The sequence below is a fragment of the Triticum dicoccoides genome, chromosome 1A (assembly GCF_002162155.2).
Source record: "Triticum dicoccoides isolate Atlit2015 ecotype Zavitan chromosome 1A, WEW_v2.0, whole genome shotgun sequence".
NCBI lineage: Eukaryota > Viridiplantae > Streptophyta > Magnoliopsida > Poales > Poaceae > Triticum > Triticum dicoccoides.
Window position 1 is genome coordinate 412,995,175 of NC_041380.1, and position 24,228 is coordinate 413,019,402.

The 24,228-nt window shown below is 44.3% G+C and overlaps 1 protein-coding gene across 4 annotated transcripts; it reads right to left on the minus strand.

The window, feature by feature from the left end:
- Positions 1 to 275: 275 nt before the first annotated feature.
- On the minus strand, positions 276 to 24,204 carry LOC119276524 (proteasome subunit beta type-5-like). 4 transcript variants are annotated; one of them, XR_005136650.1, is made up of 5 exons: positions 23,797 to 24,204; positions 23,167 to 23,241; positions 19,410 to 19,508; positions 19,217 to 19,319; positions 276 to 689 (listed from the first exon to the last, which is right to left on the minus strand). XR_005136650.1 is itself a non-coding variant. In XM_037557606.1 (4 exons), coding segments are annotated over exons 1-4 (225 nt in total). In that variant the 5' UTR covers positions 23,799 to 24,204; the 3' UTR covers positions 276 to 682. The 4 variants fall into 4 exon arrangements, 2 of the variants coding, with proteins under 2 accessions (XP_037413503.1, XP_037413495.1); XR_005136651.1 differs by lacking the exon at positions 23,797 to 24,204 and adding an exon at positions 23,403 to 23,463; XM_037557606.1 differs by lacking the exon at positions 23,167 to 23,241 and having other exon boundaries at positions 276 to 703.
- Between the last annotated feature and the right edge of the window lie 24 nt (positions 24,205 to 24,228).

The window sequence follows — 24,228 nt, forward strand, 5'->3', positions numbered from 1 at the left end:
AACATAATTACATCCACCACACAAATACAATTCTTGGACCATCAGCACCTAAACAAGCTCCCATCAGTACCAACCATAGCTGCCAGCTTAACATGATTGTTTAAGTTAATTTGCCAAGGAAATCGATGATAAGAGCTTGCATATATACAAAGGAAACAACATATAACAACAACCAAAACTAATACATATATGGAAACGAAGAATTATACTATTTGTTTTTTTACCTGGAGTACAACCATTATCACCAGAATGGACACGAAGTGATTCCCGCTAGAAACCTTGAATATGTTCAGCTCATCTGTTTCATTGCATTGAACTCATCAAACACCTTAGAAAAGAAAGATGGCATGATATGTATACCCAACTATATTAACAACATATACTCTGATTCACATTCGATGAAACTATTAAATTCCACCGGTACATCAGGAGGTAGTTACTCCTGAACTATAAAATTCAGAATTTCAGCTCCTAGTCCTGAATAAATGGATACGGTAAACCTGTACAGAAATTGCCAAGTTATGTTCTCTATTGCCCAAACACTCGCCAAGACTACCTCATCAAAGGATCAAGGAGATACTAGTAACTAGCCAAGTTAGGAGGAATGACAGCCATATCTTGCTTTGTTTCTTCAGATCCAAACGCACGCTAAAGGCCTTCCTTCCGGATAAAAACTGGTCTGTCAAGCCCTGAAATAGTTACCCTGTACGTCAGATGTAGAAATACACGTGTCACAATTGCAAGGACAAACATAACTGCTCCCCTCCTCAGTTTATCGCAAAAGATAAATTCCCTCTCTAATACATAATTAATTAATGGAGGCGGTATCCCAGAATAATCTCATACATAATGAATATGCACTTGTGATGATTTATAAAATGGATTATGTTAACCTTTGAGTCCTTCATTTTCCATGTACATGGGATTTCCCACAATTTATGCAGGGGCTAAAATATCATATCGTTGAGCACCAAAATCAGCTCTTTCAGTCCTCAGTTTCACAGGAACAATTTCATCTTATGACTGCCGTAAAATTCAGTACATACTACTAACGCAAATTTCACTCTCCAACTAAGATTTTTAATGAGGCACTCTTCGCTACTAATATTATCAAGCATAATCAAATATCTAACAATATCAGCAGGCAATCAACAAGGTGGGCCATCAACATGCATTTTTGGAACTAGAATGTGGCACACAGAAATATGATCAACAACTATGGAGTGGAAATTATGCTCTTCTATTACAAAGGGATAACAGTTAGTACTTAGTACTCCCTCCATAGTGATCTAAACACTCTTATATTTATTTACAGAGGGAGTAGCATCTAAGGCCTAATATAAATAAAGGCTTGTGTGACTGACAGGCAAACAACAACCAATTAAAACAATATTTTTCTGCAAAACCTAAATATTGTACATAGATTATGCACAATTAAAAATACATAGGTTATATTGCCGGAAGTAAAAGGAATGCACCTTTAGTTTGAAATGCAATATCTGAAAAGCCTACCTTACAGGGAGATTCAAAAGAATTATCATGGAACCTTGATTTAAATCTTTTCAACTTGCTGATTGTTGGACTATCAAGGAGAAGAGGGTTAACTCCTCTTGGTTTGTGGGTTGAGTCGACCAAAAATTCAGCAAATATTGATAGTCGTTCTCATTGCACGGAAATAAATCCATCTAGAAACTGCTAGGAGCCAAGCATTGCTCCAGACAACATGAAACACAGAACAAAAGTTAAATTACTCATGTCATCAGATAGATAATCACAATAATTTTACTTGTGACATTGGGGTAGAGGTGGGACGCAAATCCTCACAATGGCAAAGTGTTGATATGGCACTAGCTAAGCTTGTAATTACTGTTGCTCCCCAAAAGCTCAAGACATTGCCGTTCAAATAAATCCAAGTTGAATTCTGTGAAGTTGGCTAATGGCAACTAAACAAGAAAATTACGTGATGCACTGTAGCTGGACTTCTGGAGTGAGCAGAGATTTGGGAGCATTACTGAAGAATATACGTGATTCTAAAGAATGCACACGCAATGAAAAAGGGCTGAGAAAAACTTTGTCCTTGCCAGAATCCGTACCAGCCTCAAGGGGACGCAGGACTTCCACTAGTAGGAAGATGCGATGCCCCACGGCCCGAATCCTCTGCAATCGATGTCACACGCTGATGCCCACCCCCGAATCAACCGAGAGCAGAAGCACAACAGTAGGGATGCTGTAATGTGTCACGGCAAAGCCAAGGCCCCAATTACTCCGCGACTGAAGCCAAGCGCCGACGAGGACACCCAACGCAAAACCACCCGCTCGGGGCCGAAACCGACCACCCCTTGCCTCCGACCTCGATGCTGCTGGTAGTGGAGCCCGCGCTTCCCAGAAACTGCGGGGAGGCTAGCTCGCAATACCCACAACCAAAATTTCTTTTCCTTGCTACAACAACAACAAAGCCTTTAGTCCCAAACAAGTTGGGGTAGGCTAGAGGTGAAACCCACAAGATCTCGCAAACAACTCAAGGCTCTGGCACATGGATAGCAAGCTTCCACGCACCCCTGTCCATAGCTTGTTATTTGGTGATATTCCAACCCTTCAGGTCTCTCTTAACGGACTCCTCCCATGTCAAATTCGGTCTACCCCGACCTCTCTTGACATTCTCCTCACGATGGCCCCCGATGTCATAACTCCCAGGGCATCTGGGAGCTTGACTGGCTTCACTTTCCCTCCGTTGCCACCACCGCCGGTCTCTCCACCTCTGTTACCTTGTCTACCGGCTCTTTTCAGCAGTGGGATCATCGCCTTGGTTACTTGTGTTACTCTCGTCTCTCATCCTTAGTTCGGCGTGGTCTTCTTGAAACACGTGAGGCCTTAATGCTGCACTGACTCGAACCTTTGCCCTCTGTGTTCGCCTTAGGCACCCCCTTGGTGATTGTCAACCGTATGTGGTCCTTTGCTGATGCAAATCACTTTGCTTTCCTCCAAAAGCTGAGTTGCGCTCCTCGCAACCTGGTCCTTGGGTCGTTACCGGTGACTCCAACTTGATCTAGCACGCGAGGGGCAGGTAAGAATAATGCTAACCTAGAAAGAAGATAGATGGGCAAATTTAACCGTTTCCTTGATGACCTTGGGCTTCGTGAGATCAACCTCATCAGGCGGCGCTACAGTTCGAGCAATGAGCGACGGTCACCAACGTTGGTGTGATACGTCTCCAATGTATCTATAATTTTTGATTGCTCCATGCTATATTATCTACTGTTTTGGACTATATTGGGCTTTATTTTCCACTTTTATATTATTTTTGGGACTAACCTATTAACCGGAGGCCCAGCCCAGAATTGCTGTTTTTTTGCATATTTCAGTGTTTCGAAGAAACGGAATATCAAACGGAGTCCAAACGGAATAAAATCTTCGGGAACGTGATTTTCTCACCGAACGTGATCCAGGAGACTTGGACCCTACTGCAAGGAAGCAAAGAGGTGCTCACGAGGGTAGGGGCGCGCCCCCCTGCCTCGTGGGCCCCTCGATGCTCCACCGACGTACTCCTTCCTCCTATATATACCCACGTACCCTCAAACGATCAGAACAGGAGCGAAAACCTAATTCCACCACCGCAACTTTCTGTATCCACGAGATCCCATCTTGGGGCCTGTTCCGGAGCTCCGCCGGAGAGGGCCGTCATCATGGAGGGCTTCTACATCATCATAGCCTCTCCGATGAAGTGTGAGTAGTTTACCTCAGACCTTCGGGTCCATAGTTAGTAGCTAGATGGCTTCTTCTCTCTTTTTGGATCTCAATACAATGTTCTCCCCCTCTCTTGTGGAGATCTATTCGATGTAATGGTCTTCTTTTGCGGTGTGTTTGTTGAGACTGATGAATTGTGGGTTTATGATCAAGTCTATCTATGAACAATATTTGAATCTTTTCTGAATTCTTTTATGTATGATTGGTTATCTTTACAAGTCTCTTCGAATTATCCGTTTGGTTTGGCCAACTAGATTGGTAGTTCTTGCCATAGGAGAAGTGCTTAGCTTTGGGTTCGATCTTGCGGTGTTCTTTCCTAGTGACAGAAGGGGCAGCAAGACACTTATTGTATCGTTGCCATCGAGGATAACAAGATGTTGTTAATTTAGTAAGCAAACACTTGCAAGCAAAGGATATGCATATAGATGTTGATATTGAGAAAGTGAAAGGGTTGATTATTTTTTTCAAAGGGTATAGAGAAAGTGGCTAGTTAGAAGCATTGGGGATAGCCAAAAAAATTGCACTTGATATGGTTATTAGTACAACATTTCATGAAAGACGAGAAATTAAAAGAAAGAGACATTTTGATGAGAACCCAGATGACAAAAATGTTGCCACACAGTCTACAAGAGGCCATTTAGAAACGGTTATTTTACAACTATTGTTGATCAAGCAATTATGTCACTTACAAGCAGATTTGAACAATATGAGGTTAGCAGAAAATTTTCGTTTCTTATTTACTTCCAAATCATTGCAGTCATTGGATAATGAGAGCTTGAAATCTTGTGATAATCTTGAGGCGGCCCTTAAAAAAGATAGCAAATCTGACATTGATGCTAATGAACTGCAGTGGAATTGAGGTTAATTAAAGATTCCATTCCAAAGGATGATATGGGGCTAGTTGAAATTCTAAAGTTTTTAAAGTGACATGATTGTTTTCCCAATGCAGGTATTGCATACATAGTTCTTTTGACCATTCATGTGACTGTTGCATCAGCAGAAAGAAGCTTTTCAAAATTAAAGCTATTGAAGTCCTATGTGTACTACAATGACACAACAAAGGGTTGCTGATTTGGCCACAATAGCACTTGAGAGTGAAGTGAAGTGTTGGAGAACATTGATTATGAGGATATAATTGAAGATTTTATTTCAAAGAACACTAAAAGAATGTTGTTATTCAAGTAAAGACTATGCAACCAAGCTTTGAATAGGTATGATTCTTGAATATCCTTGCTATGTAGGACATTATGATATATACACTACACCTATTTAATTCTCTATTGCTGGATTGAGTTTCCCACAGGGACTCTAATTTTGCAGGCCTGACCCTGATTTCTCCCATAGTGAGGTCTTATCTATATATAAGCATTCTGTTGCCATGGTTCACACTCAGTTCTCCACGCCTATTCGCGTGTTCTATGTTGACTCTGCTGGAGAATATATATAGATGATTTATCTTGACACACATTGATATGTTTTATTTCTCCCCGTAGTGAGGTCTTATCTAGATATGTCTTTTGCTGCCATAGTTCACACTCTGTTCTCTACGCCTATTCATGTGTTTTATGCTAACTTTGCTCGAGAATATATCTCCAAGCTGTTACGTGTAGTCCTTACTGAGCAAGGTAATCTTGCACAGGCCTCTTGTCCTAGTGCACATGCTCAGAATGGCGATGGCGTGGCTGAGTGCAAGCATAGTCACCTTCTTGAGACGGCTCGTCCGTTGATAGTCACTACCTCTCTTCCGCCGCACTTTTGGGTCGAGTCTGTCTCCACTTCCATCTATCACATCAATCTTCAGCAATCCACAACTCTGAAGGGGTGGCACTCCTTTCAAGCGCCTATTTGATTGTTTCCAGATTATTCGGCACTTCAATTGTCTGGTTATGTTTGCTATGTCCTTGCCCCACATGAATGCATCAAACTGACTGCTCAGTCTGTAGAGTGTCTCTTCTTAGGATACAACGATGAGCACATGGGATATCGTTGTTGAGATCATGTTGGTCCTCAGATGCCTATTTCTGGGGATATGACTTTTGATGAATCTCTTCCTTCTACCTTTGTCCATCTTCCTCGACCTTTCCGGTTTGGCAAAAAAACAAAAAGATAGAGAAAAACAGATAAAATATGAAACTGAAAAACCGGTTGGAACAATCCGCAATCCGCGACTGCTTCTAGAAAATTGAGTGATTCTTCGTCTCGTGATGCTTCTTCGTCGACCTCTTCCATTGGGCCCCTAAATACGCTAGAGATTACAAGATGTTAGTGTCTGGTAGCTGCTTCTTTTGGTTCTCCATCGACAGGTTTTCAAGGTTTTCATACAACTTATGATTCTTCCAATTTGTCCTCCAATCCACCACCAGATTCTCCTATTCATATTCTTACTGCCGATGTTGTGGATTCTTCTGATGAGCCATCTCCCTCGACTATTATCTTCTTTTGTTGGCAACACACTTCCTCCAACTCACCCTACTTATGGCTTTCCAGTTCGCCCGCTTCTGCCTATTGACCGCTAAGGTTACCGTGCAGCTCTTCCTGAGACGACTTCTTACCGTGAGGTCGTTCATATCAAATGGTTGCATGTGATGGCATCGAAGATTGATGCTCTTGCCCGCATCGGCATGTGGAATCTCATTTCCCTTCCTCCTCGTGCTTGTCTCATCACTTGTAAGTGGGTCTACAAGGTTAAGACTGATAATACTCTTGAGTGTTACAAAGCTTGCTTAGTAGTGAGAACATGGTCATGACTACGATGAGACATTTGCTCCTATATATATGGCCCACACGGCCACTCTTCGCACACTTCTCAATATGGCTTCTATTTGCCGCTAGTCTGTCTCTTAGCTTGATGTCAAGAATGCCTACAAGTAGCCACCACCTGGGTTCTCTTCCTGATGGCATGGTTTGTCGTCTTCGTCACTGTCTATATGGCCCTAAGCAAACCACTCGTGCCTGGTTTGAGCGCTTCGTCTCAGTGGTGATTGCGGCTGGTTTTTGGCGAGTGCTCATGATCCTGCACTTTCAGTCCACCATTCAACTCATGGTCAAACACTTCGTCCACATGGCAATCACGACGACTCTTAAGTACATTGCCTTCGTGACGGCTCGTCATAGTGAATTTCGTATGTCTGATCTTGATCCTCTTAGCTACTTCCTTGAGATTGTTCATTATTGCCAAAGAGAAGTATATCCAGGATCTTGCTCGTGCTGCGCTTACTAATGAGTGCACTGTTGAGACTCCTATATAGAGTCAACGTCCACCTTTGTTCCCACCTTCGCTCCATGTCAATCTTGATGGGCATCCTTTGCCTTGTTGTGGGTTGCTATGAGCACTGTCTCAATCTTACATCACGTGTTCCCTTGTTGCGCGACACCATAGCCACACAGTCGAGCACCACCAATGGTGAGCAAGAGCTCGAATAGTTGACACGTACCTAGATTATGCACGGGACAAGCCGAGGACAAGGCGCTACCTAAAGCCAGGACCAAGGGCACATTGTAGGAGAACCTTGGGTGCTTAATCAAGTGCGTGGCACACAACCCGCAAATGGGAGAAGAACACCAAGCCGAATCGACAGGGTCCGGAGAGTGCATAGGCACGTGGGATGCTGGATCAAGTCCCTTTGCTGCTATCGCCGCCGATCTCAGACTCTGTTGCCTTGCCTACCAGCTATTTTCAGCACTAGCATCATCGTCTTGGGTCACCTGTGTCCATCTTCCTCGACCTTTTCAATGGAGGAAATCTCTTTTTTTTTTAAATCCAACACTCCTATCAATCCCTTATCCATTCCTTGTACTGCTCCTGCTTCTCCGATAATTGCAGATCTAATGCCATCATCTCCTATGATTTCCTCACGTCGCTTATCACGGGATTCTACACCTTCATCAGTTGTGGCTTCCTTGTCTCCATCACCTGAGTTTATCCTGATGATTTTTGCTCGTATTCTTCCATCTTTTCCTCACTTCTATATATATAGTCCGCGTGTTGTGAATGTGTCTACCAATGTGCCACTTCCCCTCCTAGCCTACTTATGGCTTGCTTCCTCGCCCGCTTCCGCCTGTTAACCGCCTTGGTCTTCTAAGCGTTTGCGCTGATGTTCTTGAGCTGACTTCTTATCATGATGTTATTCATACCAAATGGCACCTTGCGATGGCAGAGGAGATTGTTGCTCTTGAGCGCATCGACACGTGGGATATTGAAGCAGCATAAAGGTTGTGGAGGAGCAAATCCACCTTGCTACTACAATGTGTACAACACAAGTGTTGAAGAAACATCTTCAACGTGTTGTGCTAGATATCGCTCCAGGCGAATGTAGGCCGATAGGGCAGCAAGAGTTCAGTCCAAAACTCCTAGGGCACAAGATCTACTCCAAGATCTTAGATAAGAACAACAAGTTCTATTACAGGTAGTGGGTACATAGTCTGGTACAAAGTAGAGGTGAGGACCTCTATTTATAGGGCTTTGGGAAGCCTTCACATACTTCTACTTATAGCTGGAATACTCTAGAAAACATTATGTAAGTTTCATCATTCTACTCATAGCTACTCACAACTAGAAGACTCTAGAAAACAGTAGGTAGGGTGAAAAAGAAAATAAAAGAAATACTACACTAGAGTGGAAGCATCTAGAAATAGTCAAACAAATCTGGCATACGATTTTTTTCCTCAAAACTAATGTTCCTCATCATTCTCCCCTGGTTGTTTGGAACTCGCCCTCGAGTTATCTTCATAGAGTGCTTCCTCTGGATGGTAGAGAGTCAAGTCTGCAACATTGAAAGTGTTGGATATGGCCATGTCGCTTGAAAGGTCTATCACATAAGCATCGTCCTTTGCTGATAATTACACTCCAACTCAAAAGTCTTGTTGAAATCAGGTAGCACCAAGACAGGAGCTTGTGATAGTTTTTGTTTAATCTCATTGAAACTGGACGGGACTTGCCTGCTCCCCGCGCGTGTGCCCATCCGTGTTGCCGCATATGTGGCTTGATTTGGTTGGAACAAAATAAGACCCGGCCCCACCCCCTTAAAATCAGGGGGAGATGATTAGATTAGAAGGAAAAAAGGAAAAAAAGACAGCCGTAGGATGAAGTGGGAGCACGGATGGGAGCATGGGAAGGGAGCAGGCAAGCCAGATCCATTGAAACTAGCTTCAGCTGCTTCTGTCCATTGGAACTTTCCTTTCTTCAAACACTCGGTAATTGGTGCCATGATAGTGCGGAAATTCTTCACAAATCGCCTATAGAAGGTTGCAAAGCCACGAAAACTTCTTACCTCAGAAATGGTCTTCGGAGTTGGCTATTCTCGGATTTGCTTCAACCTTAGAATCATCAACATGAATGCCGTCACATGTTATGACGAATCCTAGGAGAAGAAGTTGTGTTTGCAGGAAAACACATTTCTTCAAGTTGACGCAGAGCTCATTTTCCCTTAGTACTTCTAGCACCTTCCGAATGTGATCAAAGTGTTCATCCTCATCCTTGCTATAGATCAAGATGTCATCGAAATAGACCACAACAAAGTGGGATAAGAAGGGTCGAAGGACTTGATTCATTAAGTGCATAAAGGTACTTGGTGCATTTGAGAGTCCAAATGGCATGACTAGCCATTCAAACAACCCTTCCTTTGTCTTGAAGGCGGTTTTCCATTCATCCCCAGGTCTTATATGGATTCGATGATATCCACTTCTTAAATCTAGCTTTGTGAACAATCTTGCTCCACTAAGCTGATCCAACATACCATCCAGATGGGGACAGCAAGAACTAGTATGGGTCAACGAGGCTTTGATGCCACCCGAAGCAGCACAAAGATTGTGGAGGAGCAACTCCACCTTGCTGGTACAATATGTACAACACAAGTGTCGAAGGAACAACTTCAATGTGTTGTGCTAGATATCGCTCTAGAGGCGAATGTAGGCCGATAGGGCAGCAAGAGTTCAGTCCAGAGCTCTTAGGGCGCAAGATCTACTCCAAGATTTTAGATAAGAACAACAAGTTCTATTACAGGTAGTGGGTACATAGTCTGGTACAAAGTAGAGGTGAAGACCTCTATTTATAGGGCTTCAGGAAGCCTTCACATACTTCTACTTATAGCTGGAATACTCTAGAAAACATTATGTAAGTTTCACCATTCGAGTGGAAGCATCTAGAAGTACTCAAACAAATCTGACATACGATTTTTTTCCTCATCAGATATTGTTTCTCTTCCTCCTCGTGTTCGTCCCATCACGTGGTGGGAATGTTATGACTCACTTTGACTTTTTATATGTTCCTTCTTTTGCTCATGTTCCTCGACTTTACTACACTCATGGTCTACGTGTTGTGGATTCTTCTGATAAGCCATCTCCCTCGACTATTATATCTTCTTTCATTGGAAACGCACCGCCTCCGGCTTAGCCTACTTATGCTTTTCGAGCTCGCCCGCTTCTGCCTATTGACCGCTATGGTTACTGCTCAGCTCTTCACGAGACAACTTCTTGCCGTGAGGTTGTTCATCCCAAATGGCTGCATGTGATGGCATCGAAGATTGATGCTCTTGCCTGCATCGGCACGTGGAATCTAATTTCCCTTCCTCCTCGTTCTCGTCTCATCACTTGTATGAGGGTCTACAAGGCTAAGACTGATGATCTCTTGAGCATGACAAAGCTTGTTTAGTGGTGAGAACATGGTCATGACTACGAAGAGACATTTACTCCTATATATATGGCCCATATGACCACTCTTCACACACTTCTCAATGTGGCTTCTATTCGTCGCTAGTCTGTCTCTCAGCTTGATGTCAAGAATGCCTACAACTAGCCACCACCTCGGTTCTCTTCCTAATCGCATGGTTTGTCGTCTTCGTCACTGTCTATATGGCCCACGCAAACCCCTCGTGCCTGGTTTGAGCGCTTCGTCTCAGTGGTGATTGTGGCTAGTTTTTGGCGAGTGCTCATTATCCTACACTTTCGGTCCACCATTCAACTCATGATTGAACATTTCTTCTACATGTCGATGATCACTGGCAACGACTCTAAGTAAATTGCCTTGGTGAAGGCTCGTCATAGTGAATTTCTTATGTCCGCACGGTTGAGACTCCTATGGAGTCAACGTCAACCTTTGTGACCACCGCTCCCTGCCTGGATGGGCATCCTTTGCCTTGCTGCGGGTTGCTATGAGCACTGTTTCAATGCCACATCCCATGTTCCTTTTTTGTGTGACACCATCATCGCAGACTCGAGCACCACCAATGGTGAGTAGAAGCTCGGACAGTCGACACATACCTGGATTATGCACGGGACGAGCCGAGGACAACCCACAAATAGGAAAAGAACACCCAGCCAGATCGGCGGGGTACGAAGAAGCAAGTGCGATGACGGATCAAGTCCCTCTACTACCAGTGCCGCCAGTCCCTGCCTCTGTTGCCTTGTCTACCAGATATTTTCAAGCGTGGCATCATCGCCTTGCGTCACTTGTGATCTCTCATCCTTAGTTCGACGTGATCTTCTTGGCGAGTGCTCATTATACAACACTTTCGGTCCACCATTCAACTCGTGGTCGAACACTTCTTCTACATGTCGATCATCACTAGCAACGACTCTAAGTACATTGCCTTGGTGAAGGCTCGTGGTCGAACACTTCTACATGTCGATCATCACTGGCACCAGGATCATCACTAGCAACGTCCACCTTTGTGACCACCTTCGCTCCCTACCAGTCTTGATGGGCAACCTTTGCCTTTCTATGAGTTGCTACAAGCACTGTCTCAATCCCACATCCTGTGTTCCCTTTATGTGTGACACCATAACCACACGCTCGAGCACCATCAATGGGGAGCAGGAGCTCGGACAGTCGACGCATACCTGGATTATGCACGAGACGAGCCGAGGACATGCGCTACCAAAAGTCAAGGCCAAGGGCGCACAGTAGGAGAACCCGGGGTGCTTAATCAAGCACGTGGCACACAACCTGCAAACAGGAAAGGAACACCTAGCCAGATCGGCGGGGTACGAAGAGTGCACAGGAAAGTGGGACGCCGGATCAAGTCCCTCTATTGCCAGTGCCGCCAGTCTCTGCCTCTGTTGCCTTGTCTACTAGATATTTTCAAGAGTGGCATCACCAGCTTGGGTCACTTGTGATCTCTCATCCTTAGTTTGACGTGATCTTCTTGGATCCATCTCCGAGGATATCTCTAATACGTGGTCCAGTTACCTTATCTCTCATCCTTGTTCACTCTGATCTCGAGGGATCTAATAAGTGAAGCATCTAGAAGTAGTCAAACAAATCTGACATATGATTTTTTCCTCGTCAGATATTGTTTCTCTTCCTCCTCGTGTTCATCCCATCACTTGATGGGAATGTTATGACTCACTTTGACTTTTTATATGTTCCTTATTTTGCTCATGTTCCTCGACTTTACTACACTCATGGTCCGCGTGTTGTGGATTCTTCTGATAAGCCATCTCCCTCGACTATTATATGTTCTTTCGTTGGAAACACACCGCCTCCAGCTTAACTTACTTATGCTTTTCGAGCTCGTCCGCTTCTGCCTATTGACCGCTATGGTTACTACTCAGCTCTTCCCGAGACAACTTCTTGCCGTGAGGCTACTCATCCCAAATGGTTGCATGTGATGGCATCGAAGATTGATGCTCTTGCCCGCATCGGCACGTGGAATCTCATTTCCCTTCCTCCTCGTTCTCGTCTCATCACTTGTAAGTGGGTCTACAAGGCTAAGACTGATGATACTCTTGAGCATAACAAAGCTTGTTTAGTGGTGAGAACATGATCATGACTACGAAGAGACATTTACTCCTATATATATGGCCCATATGACCACTCTTCGCACACTTCTCAATGTGGCTTCTATTCGCCGCTAGTCTGTCTCTCAGCTTGATGTCAAGAATGCCTACAACTAGACACCACCTCGGTTCTCTTCCTAATGGCATGGTTTGTCGTCATCGTCGTTGTCTATATGGCCCGAAGCAAACCCCTCGTGCCTGGTTTGAGCGCTTCGTCTCAGTGGTGATTGCGGCTAGTTTTTGGCGAGTGCTCATTATCCAGCACTTTCGGTCCACCAGGCAACTCGTGATTGAACACTTCTTCTACATGTGGATCATTCAACCCGTGATCTTCTTGCCTTGGTGAAGGCTCGTGGTCGAACACTTCTACATGTCGATCATCACTGGCACTAGGATCATCACTAGCAACGTCCACCTGTGACCACCTTCGCTCCCTACCAGTCTTGATGGGCATCCTTTGCTTTTCTACGGGTTGCTACAAGCACTGTCTCAATCCCACATCTTGTGTTCCCTTTATGTGTGACACAATAACCGCACGCTCGAGCACCACCAATGGGGAGCAGGAGCTCGGATAATCGACGCGTACCTGGATTATGCACGAGACGAGCCGAGGACAGGCGCTACCAAAAGTCAAGGCCAAGGGCGCACAGTAGGAGAACCCAGGGTGCTTAATCAAGCACGTGGCACACAACCCGCAAACAGGAAAGGAACACCTAGCCAGATCGGTGGGGTACGAAGAGTGCACAGGCAAGTGGGATCCCGGATCAAGTCCCTCTATTGCCAGTGCCGCCAGTCTCTACCTCTGTTGCCTTGTCTACCAGATATTTTCAAGAGTGGCATCATCACCTTGGGTCACTTGTGACCTCTCATCCTTAGTTTGACGTGATTTTCTTGGATCCATCTCCGATGATGTCTCTAATACGTGGTCCAGTTACCTTATCTCTCATCCTTGTTCACTCTGATCTCGAGGGATCTTCTCCCTTTGCCTCCGCTAGTGGCTTCTCTCAACACACCTGGATATATACTTTATTTCTTCTCGTACTGAGGTCTTATCTATAAGCCTTTTGCTGCCATGGTTCACACTCAATTCTCTACGCCTATTCATGTGTTCTATGGTGACTCTGGTGGAGAGTATATCTCCAAGCTGTAGCATGGAATCCTTGCTGAGCAGACTTTGGTTCTCTTATCCTAGTGCTCATGCTCAAAATGGCGTGGCTGAGCGCAAGCATCGTCACCTTCTTGAGACGGCTCCTCCATTGATGGTCACCGCCTCTCTTTCACCACACTTTTGGGCCGAGTTTGTCTCCACTTACATCTATCTCATCAACCCCTTCAGCAAAGCAATCCATTGCTCTGTCGGGTGGCGCTCCTTTCGACCGTCTATTTGATTCTTTCTTGATTATTCAACACTTCAATTGTTTGGTTGTGTTTGTTATGTCCTTGCCCACGTGAACGCACTAAACTGACTGCTCAGTCCGTTGAGTGTGTCTTCTTAGGATACAACGATGAGCATAAGGGATCATGTTGGGCGTCGGATGCCTATTTCTCGGGATATGACTTTTGATGAGTCTCATCCCTTCTACCCGCGTCCATCTTCCTCGACCTTTTCAATGGAGGAAATCTCTTTTTTTTAATCCAATACTCCTGTCACTCCCTTATCCATTCATTGTACTACTCCTGCTTCTCTCATAATTGCAGATCCAATGTCATCATCTCCTATGATTTCCTCACCTCGCTTATCAGTTTTGGCTTCCTTGTCTCCATCACCTCAATTTATCCCGATGATTTCTACTCGTATTCTTCCATCTTTTCCTCACTTCTATATACATCGTCCGCGTGTTGTGAATGTGTCTACTGATGGGCCACTTCCCCTCTCGGCCTACTTATGGCTTGCTTCCTCATCCGCTTCCGCCTGTTAACCGCCTTGGTCTTCCAAGCATTGGCGCTGGTGTTCTTGAGCCAACTTCTTATAGTGATGTTATTCATACCAAATGGCATCTTGCGATGGCAGAGAAGATTGTTGATCTTGAGCGCATCGGCACATGCGATATTGTTTCTCTTCCTCCTCGTGTTCGTCCCATCACTTGGTGGGAATGTTAAGACTCACTTTGACTTTTTATATGTTCCTTCTTTTGCTCATGTTCCTCGACTTTACTACACTCATGGTCCGCATGTTGTGGATTCTTCTGATAAGCCATCTCCCTCGACTATTATATCTTCTTTCCTTGGAAACGCACAGCCTACAGCTTAGCCTACTTATGCTTTTCGAGCTCGCCCGCTTCTGCCTATTGACCGCTATGTTTACTGCTCGGCTCTTCCCGAGACAACTTCTTGCCGTGAGGCTGTTCATCCCAAATGGCTGCATGTGATGGCATCGAAGATTGATGCTCCTGCCCGCATCGGCACGTGGAATCTCATTTCCCTTCCTCCTCGTTCTCGTCTCATCACTTGTAAGTAGGTCTACAAGGCTAAGACTGATGATACTCTTGAGCATAACAAAGCTTGTTTAGTGGTGAGAACATGGTCATGACTACGAAGAGACATTTACTCCTATATATATGGACCACATGACCACTTTTCGCACATTTCTCAATGTGGCTTCTATTCGCCGCTAGTCTGTCTCTCAGTTTGATGTCAAGAATGCCTACAACTAGCCACCACCTCGGTTCTCTTCCTAATGGCATGGTTTGTCGTCTTCGTCGCTGTCTATATGGCTCTAATCAAACCCCTCATGCCTGCTTTGAGCGCTTCGTCTCGGTGGTGATTGCGGCCAGTTTTTGGCGAGTGCTCATTATCCTACACTTTCGGTCCACCATTCAACTCGTGGTCGAACACTTCTTCTACATGTCGATCATCACTGGCAACGATTCTAAGTACATTGCCTTGTTGAAGGCTCGTGGTCGAACACTTCTACATGTCGATCATCACTGGCACCAGGATCGTCACTAGCAACGTCCACCTTTGTGACCACCTTCGCTCCCTACCAGTCTTGATGGGCATCCTTTGCCTTTCTGCGGGTTGCTACAAGCACTGTCTCAATCCCACATCCTGTGTTCCCTTTATGTGTGACACCATAACCGCACGCTCAAGCACCACCAATGGTGAGCAGGAGCTCAGACGGTCGACGCGTACCTGGATTATGCACGAGACGAGCCGAGAACAGGCGCTACCAAAAGTCAAGGCCAAGGGCGCACAGTAGGAGAACCCAGGGTGCTTAATCAAGCACGTGGCACACAACCCGCAAATAGGAAAGGAACACCTAGCCAGATCGGCGGGGTACAAAGAGTGCACAGGCAAGTGGGACGCTGGATCAAGTCCCTCTACTGCCAATGCTGCCAGTCTCTGCCTCTATTGCCCTGTTTACCATATATTTTCAAGAGTGGCATCATCACCTTAGGTCACTTGTGATCTCTCATCCTTAGTTCAACACGATCTTCTTGGATCCGTCTCCGATGATGTCTCTATTACATGGTCCAGTTACCTTATACTCATGGCGAGACAATGTCTCAGCATCCTTTAGACTTTGTTACTCTGATCTCGAGGGATCATCTCCCTTTGCCTCCGCTATTGACTTCTCTCAACACACATGGACATACTTTATTTCTTCTCGTAGTGAGGTCTTATCTATAAGCCTTTTGCTTCCATGGTTCACATTCAATTCTCTACGCCTATTCATGTGTTCTATGGTAACTCTAGTGGAGAGTATCTCCAAGATGTTGTGTGGAATCCTTGCTGCGCAGACTTTGGTTCTCTTATTTTGGTACTCATGCTCAAAATGACGTGGCTGAGCGCAAGCATTGTCACCATCTTGAGACGGCTCCTCCATTGATGGTCACCACCTCTCTTTCAGCGCACTTTTGGGCCGAGTCTGTCTCCACTTCCATCTATCTCAACAACCTTCAGCAACCCACTGCTCTGCAGGATGACGCTCCTTTCGATCGTCTATTTGATCGGTTATTCGGCGCTTCAATTTTTTGGTTGTGTTTGCTATCTCCTTCTTGCCCCTCGTGAACGCACCAAACTGACTTCTCAGTCTGTTGAGTGTGTCTTATTAGGATACAACGATGAGCATAAGGAATATCATTGTTGGGATCATGTTGGTCGTCGGATGCCTATTTCTTAGGATATGACCCGCATCCATCTTATTTAGCCTTTTAAGTGGAGTATATCTCTTCCCACAATTTTCCTGACACTCCTACCACTCCTATTGAGCCCTGATCCAGTAGTTGTACTGCTTATGCTTCTCTGATTATTGTAGAACCAACGTCATCATCTCCTATGATTTCCTCACCTCGCTTATCACATGATTCTACACCTTCATCGCCGGTGGCTTCCTTGTCTCCATCACCTCAGTTTATCCCCGATGATTCCAGCTCGTATCCTTCCATTTTTTCCTAACTTCTATATAGGTCGTCTGCATGTTGTCGATGCGTCTACTGATGTGCCAACTTAAGTCTCAACCTACTTATGGCTTGCGTCCTCGTCCGCTTCGGCTTGTTGACCGCCTTGGTCTTCCAAGCGTTGGCGCTGCTGTTCTTGAGCCGACTTCTTGTTGTGATGTTGTTCATACCAAATGGCACCTTGTGATGACACAGGAGGTTGCTGCTCTTGAGTGCATCGACACGTGGGATATTGTTTCTGTTCCTCCTCGTGATCGTCCCATCACTTGGTGGGACTACAAGGTTAGGACTCACTCTGATGGTTCTCTTAGCATTAGAAAAACTTGTCTTGTGGGTCATGGCTTTCAGCACGAGCATGGTCCTGATTACGATGAGACTTTTGCTCCTGCAAAACCGTATGCTGGGCTTTAAGCAAGCCTCTCGCGCCTGGTTTGAGCGTTTTGCCTCTATGGTGGATGTTGCTGGTTTTCAGCGAGTGCTCAAGATCCGACGTTGTTTGCCCTCCTTTCTGCTCCTGGTAGGACTCTTTTTCATGTTGATGACATGATCATCACCGACGCAAACCGTGAGCATATTGCCTTTGTGAAGGCATGTTATGCAGTTTCTTATGTCTTATCTTGGCTTTCTCTGCTACTCTCTTGGGATTGAGGTCCCTTCTTAGGGCAGCCCCAGTGCATGTAGCTCCCGCTTGCGCAGGGTCTGGGGAAGGGTCCGACCACTTTGGGTCTATTGTACGCAGCCTTTCCCTACATTTCTGCAAGAGGCTGTTTCCAGGACTTGAACCCGTGACCTCACGGTCACAAGGCAGCAGCTTTACCACTGCGCAAAGGCTCCCCTTCGGATTGAGGTCCCTTCTTGCTCAAAAATAATAATCCAGGATCTTACTCGTGCTGATGAGCGCACTATTGAGACTCCCATGGAACTCAATGTTCACCTCCCTACTTCTGATGTTGATCCATTGTCTAATCCGGCGCTTTATCAACATTTTGTTGGGAGTCTTGTCTATCCGCCTGACACTCACCCGGAAGAAGAAACAAACTACAGTCCCCCCGTTCGAGTGCACCTCTTCCCGCGGCGCCGTCGCTCCACTTTCCTACTCTACCCTCCACTATATGTGCTACTGATGTTAATCCATTGTCTAATCTGATGCTTTATCGACATTTTGGTGGGAGTCTTGTCTATCTACCTAACACTCGCCCGGAAGAAGAAACAGACTGCAGTGCCCCCGTTCGAGTTCACCTCTTCCCGCGGCGCCGTCGCTCCACTTTCCTACTCTACCCTCCACTATATGCTCTGTGGCATTGTCGTCGTGGCCAGGATGGTGGCCAAATCACTAGCGTCGATGCCTCTCACATGATGTTTGCTAGAGCCTTCATCCTCTCAAGTGGCATGAATGGTCGAATGGGACAATGCCACCATGGATGTTGGCATTCCCTCTGTTGGATCGTGAAGTGTTTGGGAGTGAGACTAAAAGAAATACGGGAAAGGAGATGATGCCTAGCGTATTAGCGGAATGAGACCTAAACAGAATTGTTGAGATGAGTTATAGGCCCGCTACCAAAGTGGGACACGCGTTTGATGCAAACACGACCGACTGGGATATAATCATACTCTATCAAGCCCAAATGATAATCTTCTTTTCTTACCCTGCTTCCAAATAATAATGACCCAAACACTAAACATAGCATTGACCATAATTCTTTATACATCACACCATATCCTTAGAATCTACTAACATCCAAGGCAAATTTGAAAAAAAGAGTTTGTGAATTAAATAAATGTTCACAAATTCAAAAAATATGTTTGCTAATTCAAAAAATGTTTGCCAATTTCAGAAATGTAGCGTTGACCATAATTATTTATACATCACACCATATTTTAGAATCTACTAACATGAAAGCCGATACAAAAAGAATAAATCTACGCATGTAATTTACATGTACCATTATAATTATACCGTTTTAGAAACTCTAGGTAGGTTTGTCTAGATGTCTAGACCCATGTCTATACTGTACAACACCTTCTATACTCTACAACAATGTACGTTTGATGTGGGTTAATTTATCACCATCATCTCGATGGTAATCTCTATTCCCAACCTAGGGGTGTGCATTACACGACGGGGAAAAAATCTCTGAACTTCGCCAATAAGTAACTCAAATAAACAGTTATGTAGGTGATTTCGAAAGAAAGATATAAATGGCAAGGTGTTTAACAAACCTGCATGCATGTTGTATCGTGCTTATTGAGTGAACAAAACAAATATCAGGATAGAAACTAAGAAACAGAATGCATACCACCAGGAACACAGCCACCACTAGCTCTGTCACAGAATAGTGTGTGATAAAAGCCCGCCATGCTAACTCAGCAGCTTCCTCAACTGATATGTTGGATTTGTAACTGAAATGTAAAGCACAAACATAAGGGATGCAACTTCAAGATAATATGAACTCTGAGCAAAGCAACATATAGATGTATAGAAAAACATACCCCTCATCCAAGATACCATAAGCATACAAAGAACTACAGAACCGGCTGATTCCCTTGAGCCTTGCACCCTTGCTATCAACATAGTACCAAGACCAGACCCTAGAAAAAGAGCGGAATTGTTAGGCATAGACCTAAGTACTGCTTAATGACACTAAAATTTGTCAAAAGGCCACTCGTAGTTCCATCAAATCCAACAATCATTGTACCGATTGGAAGTACCATCCCACGGTATGAAAATAAAGGATATTAGCCAACGGTCTTTAAAGAAACAGCAATAGAAATCCTTCGCTTGTTGATGAGCTGATGGAGCTCATCAAGCTCATGAACCTCACGAACCTCTGAAGGAAGAAACTATTGTTATTCCTACTGTCTTTACTATTAAAGGGGAGTGCGGTTGTGATGGTAGGTTGTGGTACGTCGATTCACATGTTCGTGTGTCGCTTCCTCGCCTCCTCTCTCAAACAAATACTCGTTGATGAGTGGACCCGCGAGCTCTCTTCCCTGGCTCATCGACTCGCTAGCCCCAATCTGATTTCTTCTGCCTCTCTTGTTAAGAGCGAGCGCGGCCACAACTAGGGTTACTATCGCGTCCAGCCGTTACCGCCTCACACCGCTGCCCAGGTTGCTATCTGACACACCAACCAAGAACTGCAGTGTCGAACACGAGCCTAGGTCGCCCTCGTTTGTAGATGCAAGATGTAGCTCGCCATCTTCTATGTCACATACGACCTTCATCTCTACCTGCTTTCTAGCGTATTGGACAGAGGCACCGTGGGTTCAAGAGAGGTTCTTGGAGTTCTCATGGTCCCTGCTTGGGCGGCCGCCGAAAGGGTGAGAGTCGATTTGTTAAGGCTTCCCTGGTATTTGTCTTCAATACCAATGTATTATTTTCTCATCAGTAAGCTTTTGTCTCGCTCACTATTTGTTTCTTGCACTATATGGCCAGATCTAGCATCTTCATTTATCCATGATTTTTCTTTTAAGTCCACCGACTAAACATACAAGAGCTTGGCAATTCTTTCTGGCTGCAGCTAAAACTTTATATTAAAATGAACTTTAGTTTTGTTGGTTTCTTGTTCATAGAACCGGCAGCAAGACATAGAGAAAATTCCTTATTTGACACTGTCTTAAAATATGGTTCCTTATTTGACACTGGAAAAGTTTTTCTTCCCGATTTGACACTAGTCCTAAATTTTATTCCCTATGCGACACTTCCGTCCATTTTGAGCCTAAATGACACCTGAAAAGATGATTTTGCCCCTCATGCGGTATGTGTGTGCGCGCGTGTGTGCTGTTGTGTGTGTGGGTGCACGCGCACATGTGTGCTGCTGCTGCATGTGTGTGTGCATGTGTGTCGTTGCGTCTGTGTTTGCTACTACGTGTGTACGTGTGCGCGTGTGTGTGTGCTGTTGCGTGCCTATGTGCTGCCTGCGTGTGTGTGTATGTGTGTGTGTGCTGCGTGCGTGTGTGTTGCTGCATGTGTGTGCGCGTGCATGTGTGTTGCTGCATGTGTGTGCGTGTGTGTGTGTGCACGTGCGCGTACGTGTTGTTGCGTGTGTGTGCGCGTGCGTGTGTGTTGGTGCATGTGTATGTGTTGCTGCGTGTGTGCTTCTGCCCTCGCACTGGTGCTGTGTGTGTGCGCTATTGCCCCCCACACACATACCACATGAGGGGCAAAAGAGTCTTTTCAGGTGTCATTTAGGCTCAAAATGAACGGAAATGTCATATAGGGAAGAAAATTTAGAAATTGTGTCAAATAGGGAAGAATTTTTTTTCCCAGTGTCAAATAAGGAAGCAGATTTTAAGATAGTGTCAAATAAGGAATTCTCTCCAAGAAATAAGGCTAGATTAGCCACGGCAACATCAGCCAAGTTTATGAGCATGTACCTGGACCCTCCTGTATGGCAGTTGATCCACCTTACATGAAGATTAAAGTCATCTACATCAATATATTAATTTTGCTCCTGGTATGCATCTCTTGGAGAAATCTTAGGGCAAATATTTTCTTATTTTTGCTTTCTTTAGAAATCTTGCAGAAATTTAGTGTAGGCACCTTCAGTTCTATAACATAGTTGAATGTAAAAATTACTACAATAAGCATTGTATCACAACAGTGGGCTAATTCTGTAAAGAAATGCAATGATGTAATGTTTCTTGGTTAAACTTCAGTTATATATTATACTTAGTAATGCAAATTCAAGAATTAAGTTTGCAGGCATGTCGTCATTGTAGGCCTGATAGATATTTTGCTTTTCTGTATTTACGTGCATTATTAGAGTTACTTATATTGTTTCGATATTTCGTTAGTAGAAGACTGGATTGTGTCTACAACCAATGCGCATCAATGCGATCCAAAAATAGGCAATTCGAGGTGGATTTCACTTGTGGTAGAGAGAAGCCACACAGTTCAGATAGCAATGCGGGACTTTATGGTCACAGATAGATTGTCGTGGAATAACTCAATTGATGGGATGTAGGATTCACATCGGTGCAGATTGCCGAGTACCATGCAAATGAAATGTTGGTTGCAAAATTTATGATCTGCCTCTTTGTCGAGGTAAAATTGATAAGAGTTATAAACTCGAGAAATATTTTTCCATCGATCTTTTAGTCTAGCAAGTAAATATTTTTTCCGTCATTCTTTTAGCTCGATGTAAACAATATAATTGTTTGTGCAGACACAAGTATGCTACCTTCCGTTTCATAAACACATGTCCTAATACCAAATATGCAGCAAAAAAACTAGCTCGATGTAAACAATATAATTTGTGCAGCCACAAGTATGCTACCTTCCATTTCGTAAATAGATGTCCTACTACGAAACATGCAGTAAAAAAGATGTAAGTTTGACTACTATAATATGAAAGATGGTTCACATTTGTAAGATAAATGTTATTTTTGATTTATCATGTTCTGGGTTTATCATGACTTGTAAATTACAGAACTATTTCTGACCAAGAGACTGAGAGAGAGATATGTGAAACTCATTATTTAGCTCATTTAAATATCACAAAATTATTTTAGGAGAGACCATCTAGCGTACTCAATTGTGGCATTGGCCGTGCTATTATTTTATGAGTTTATTTTGATGTCTACTTATTTATTTTTAAATTAAAATCAATATTATGGGTAGCAGCACATTCACTGGTGATGCAAGAACATTCCAGCTTGCCTGAAGAACAAAAGGTTCCATTATTTTGTGAGTCTATACAATTGTTTGCTTGCATTGTATAATAAACTTCATGTGAATTTGCATCACTTGCACCCTAATCCTTATCGGATATATACCTATACTAACTGCCAACCCCAAGAAAATTCACACGCTATTTATTATATAAAAAGATCTGAATCATGATTATTTTTTGTCCATACAATATAGTCAGAGTGTAATAAACTGTACATAGACCCTACATTATTAATATATGCAGATGAAGAATACAAGACTTGCACTCAGTCCTGCTTGGTTCCTTTCGTTTGTGCCACATCCATTGGAAGTGAGTTTTTAGCTGTCTTTCTTTGTGATAAAATGTGAAAGATTCAAATCCCAATGTTGATATCTTCTTTCCAGAATGATGTTTTGCTGGTGTTTTTCACCTATTGTCTCACATGTTAAATATCTAGAGCATACTTAGATTTGCTATTTCTGTATTTTGTTTTTGTAGACTTAGTACAAGGAGTAAGGACACAGAGAAATAATATTTGAAAGGTGCAGGTTGAAATATAATTGACAAAAAACATATAAGGAAAAAGGTCTTACTAGAGATAGTCATTTATGATGTCAAATTCCCTCCCCTCACGATTCTTGGCTTGTTGCCTTAGGCTGATGACCCACCTAATAAAAATAACTAATAATTTGAATTACAACACATAATGTGAGTTTTATCTCTCCGTCAAGACATGTATCCTTCAATAGTGTACTAGACCTTATGTAGAGAAAGAAAGATAGAGATGACTAGTTCTTGTTAATTTTGTCAGAGAGATGGAGAGACAAACATGGAAAGATGGGAGGCACACAAATGGGGGAGATGGAACATCAGGGGGACTTCGGTGCTGCTTCTTGATCAGCTCGGTGCCTGAGGAGGTAAGAAACAGGGACATAGAGGACAATTGGGCTTAAAATTTATAGAAACTCGAAGATTGACAGCTGGAAGCCATGCTGCTTTATGTTCCCATCGAATTTTGTGTGCGCAATTCGGTCGGTCATTACGTCAAACATGTGGGAGGCATAACATACATGTATTATGGTTCACTACTCATACACAGCAACTCCAGCGGCATGCAACAATCAAGAAATTTAGAGCAATGGCATGCAGTAATCAGAATATTTAGAGCAAAAGAGGGAATCAAGTCATGACCAAGAAAACAGAGCAATGATGATGAAACTTACATTTCGCCGTGGCTTCGTGCTTGGAGATGAGGCGTGCAAAGAAACGTAGAGAGGAGAAACGCTGGACGTCGCTGAGCTGATGCAATTGTTTCCCACAGGGCTCAGTTTGTCCATCGCTCTTGTATGAGGAGCCGGAAGATAGCGGCGTAGTGCCCCCGCAGCCTGCGCTAGGAGAGAACACGGAAGAGCACAGAGCCGTGGACGTCGAGGGGAGGCGGCAGACCGGACGCACGACTCAATTGCGGATCTGCGGAAGGGCGGCGCCCCGGCCCACACCGTCGAAGCCGGCGGGCAGCGAGAGCGCACCGTGAACGCAGCTTGTCCCGTGAGGAGGACTGCAGGCCGACAACCTGTCGTGGCGCCGCCGGCCGCCACGATCCGATCTGATCTGAGATTTCGATCGAGGGACTCGAGTCCTTTCTGTAGGTGGTG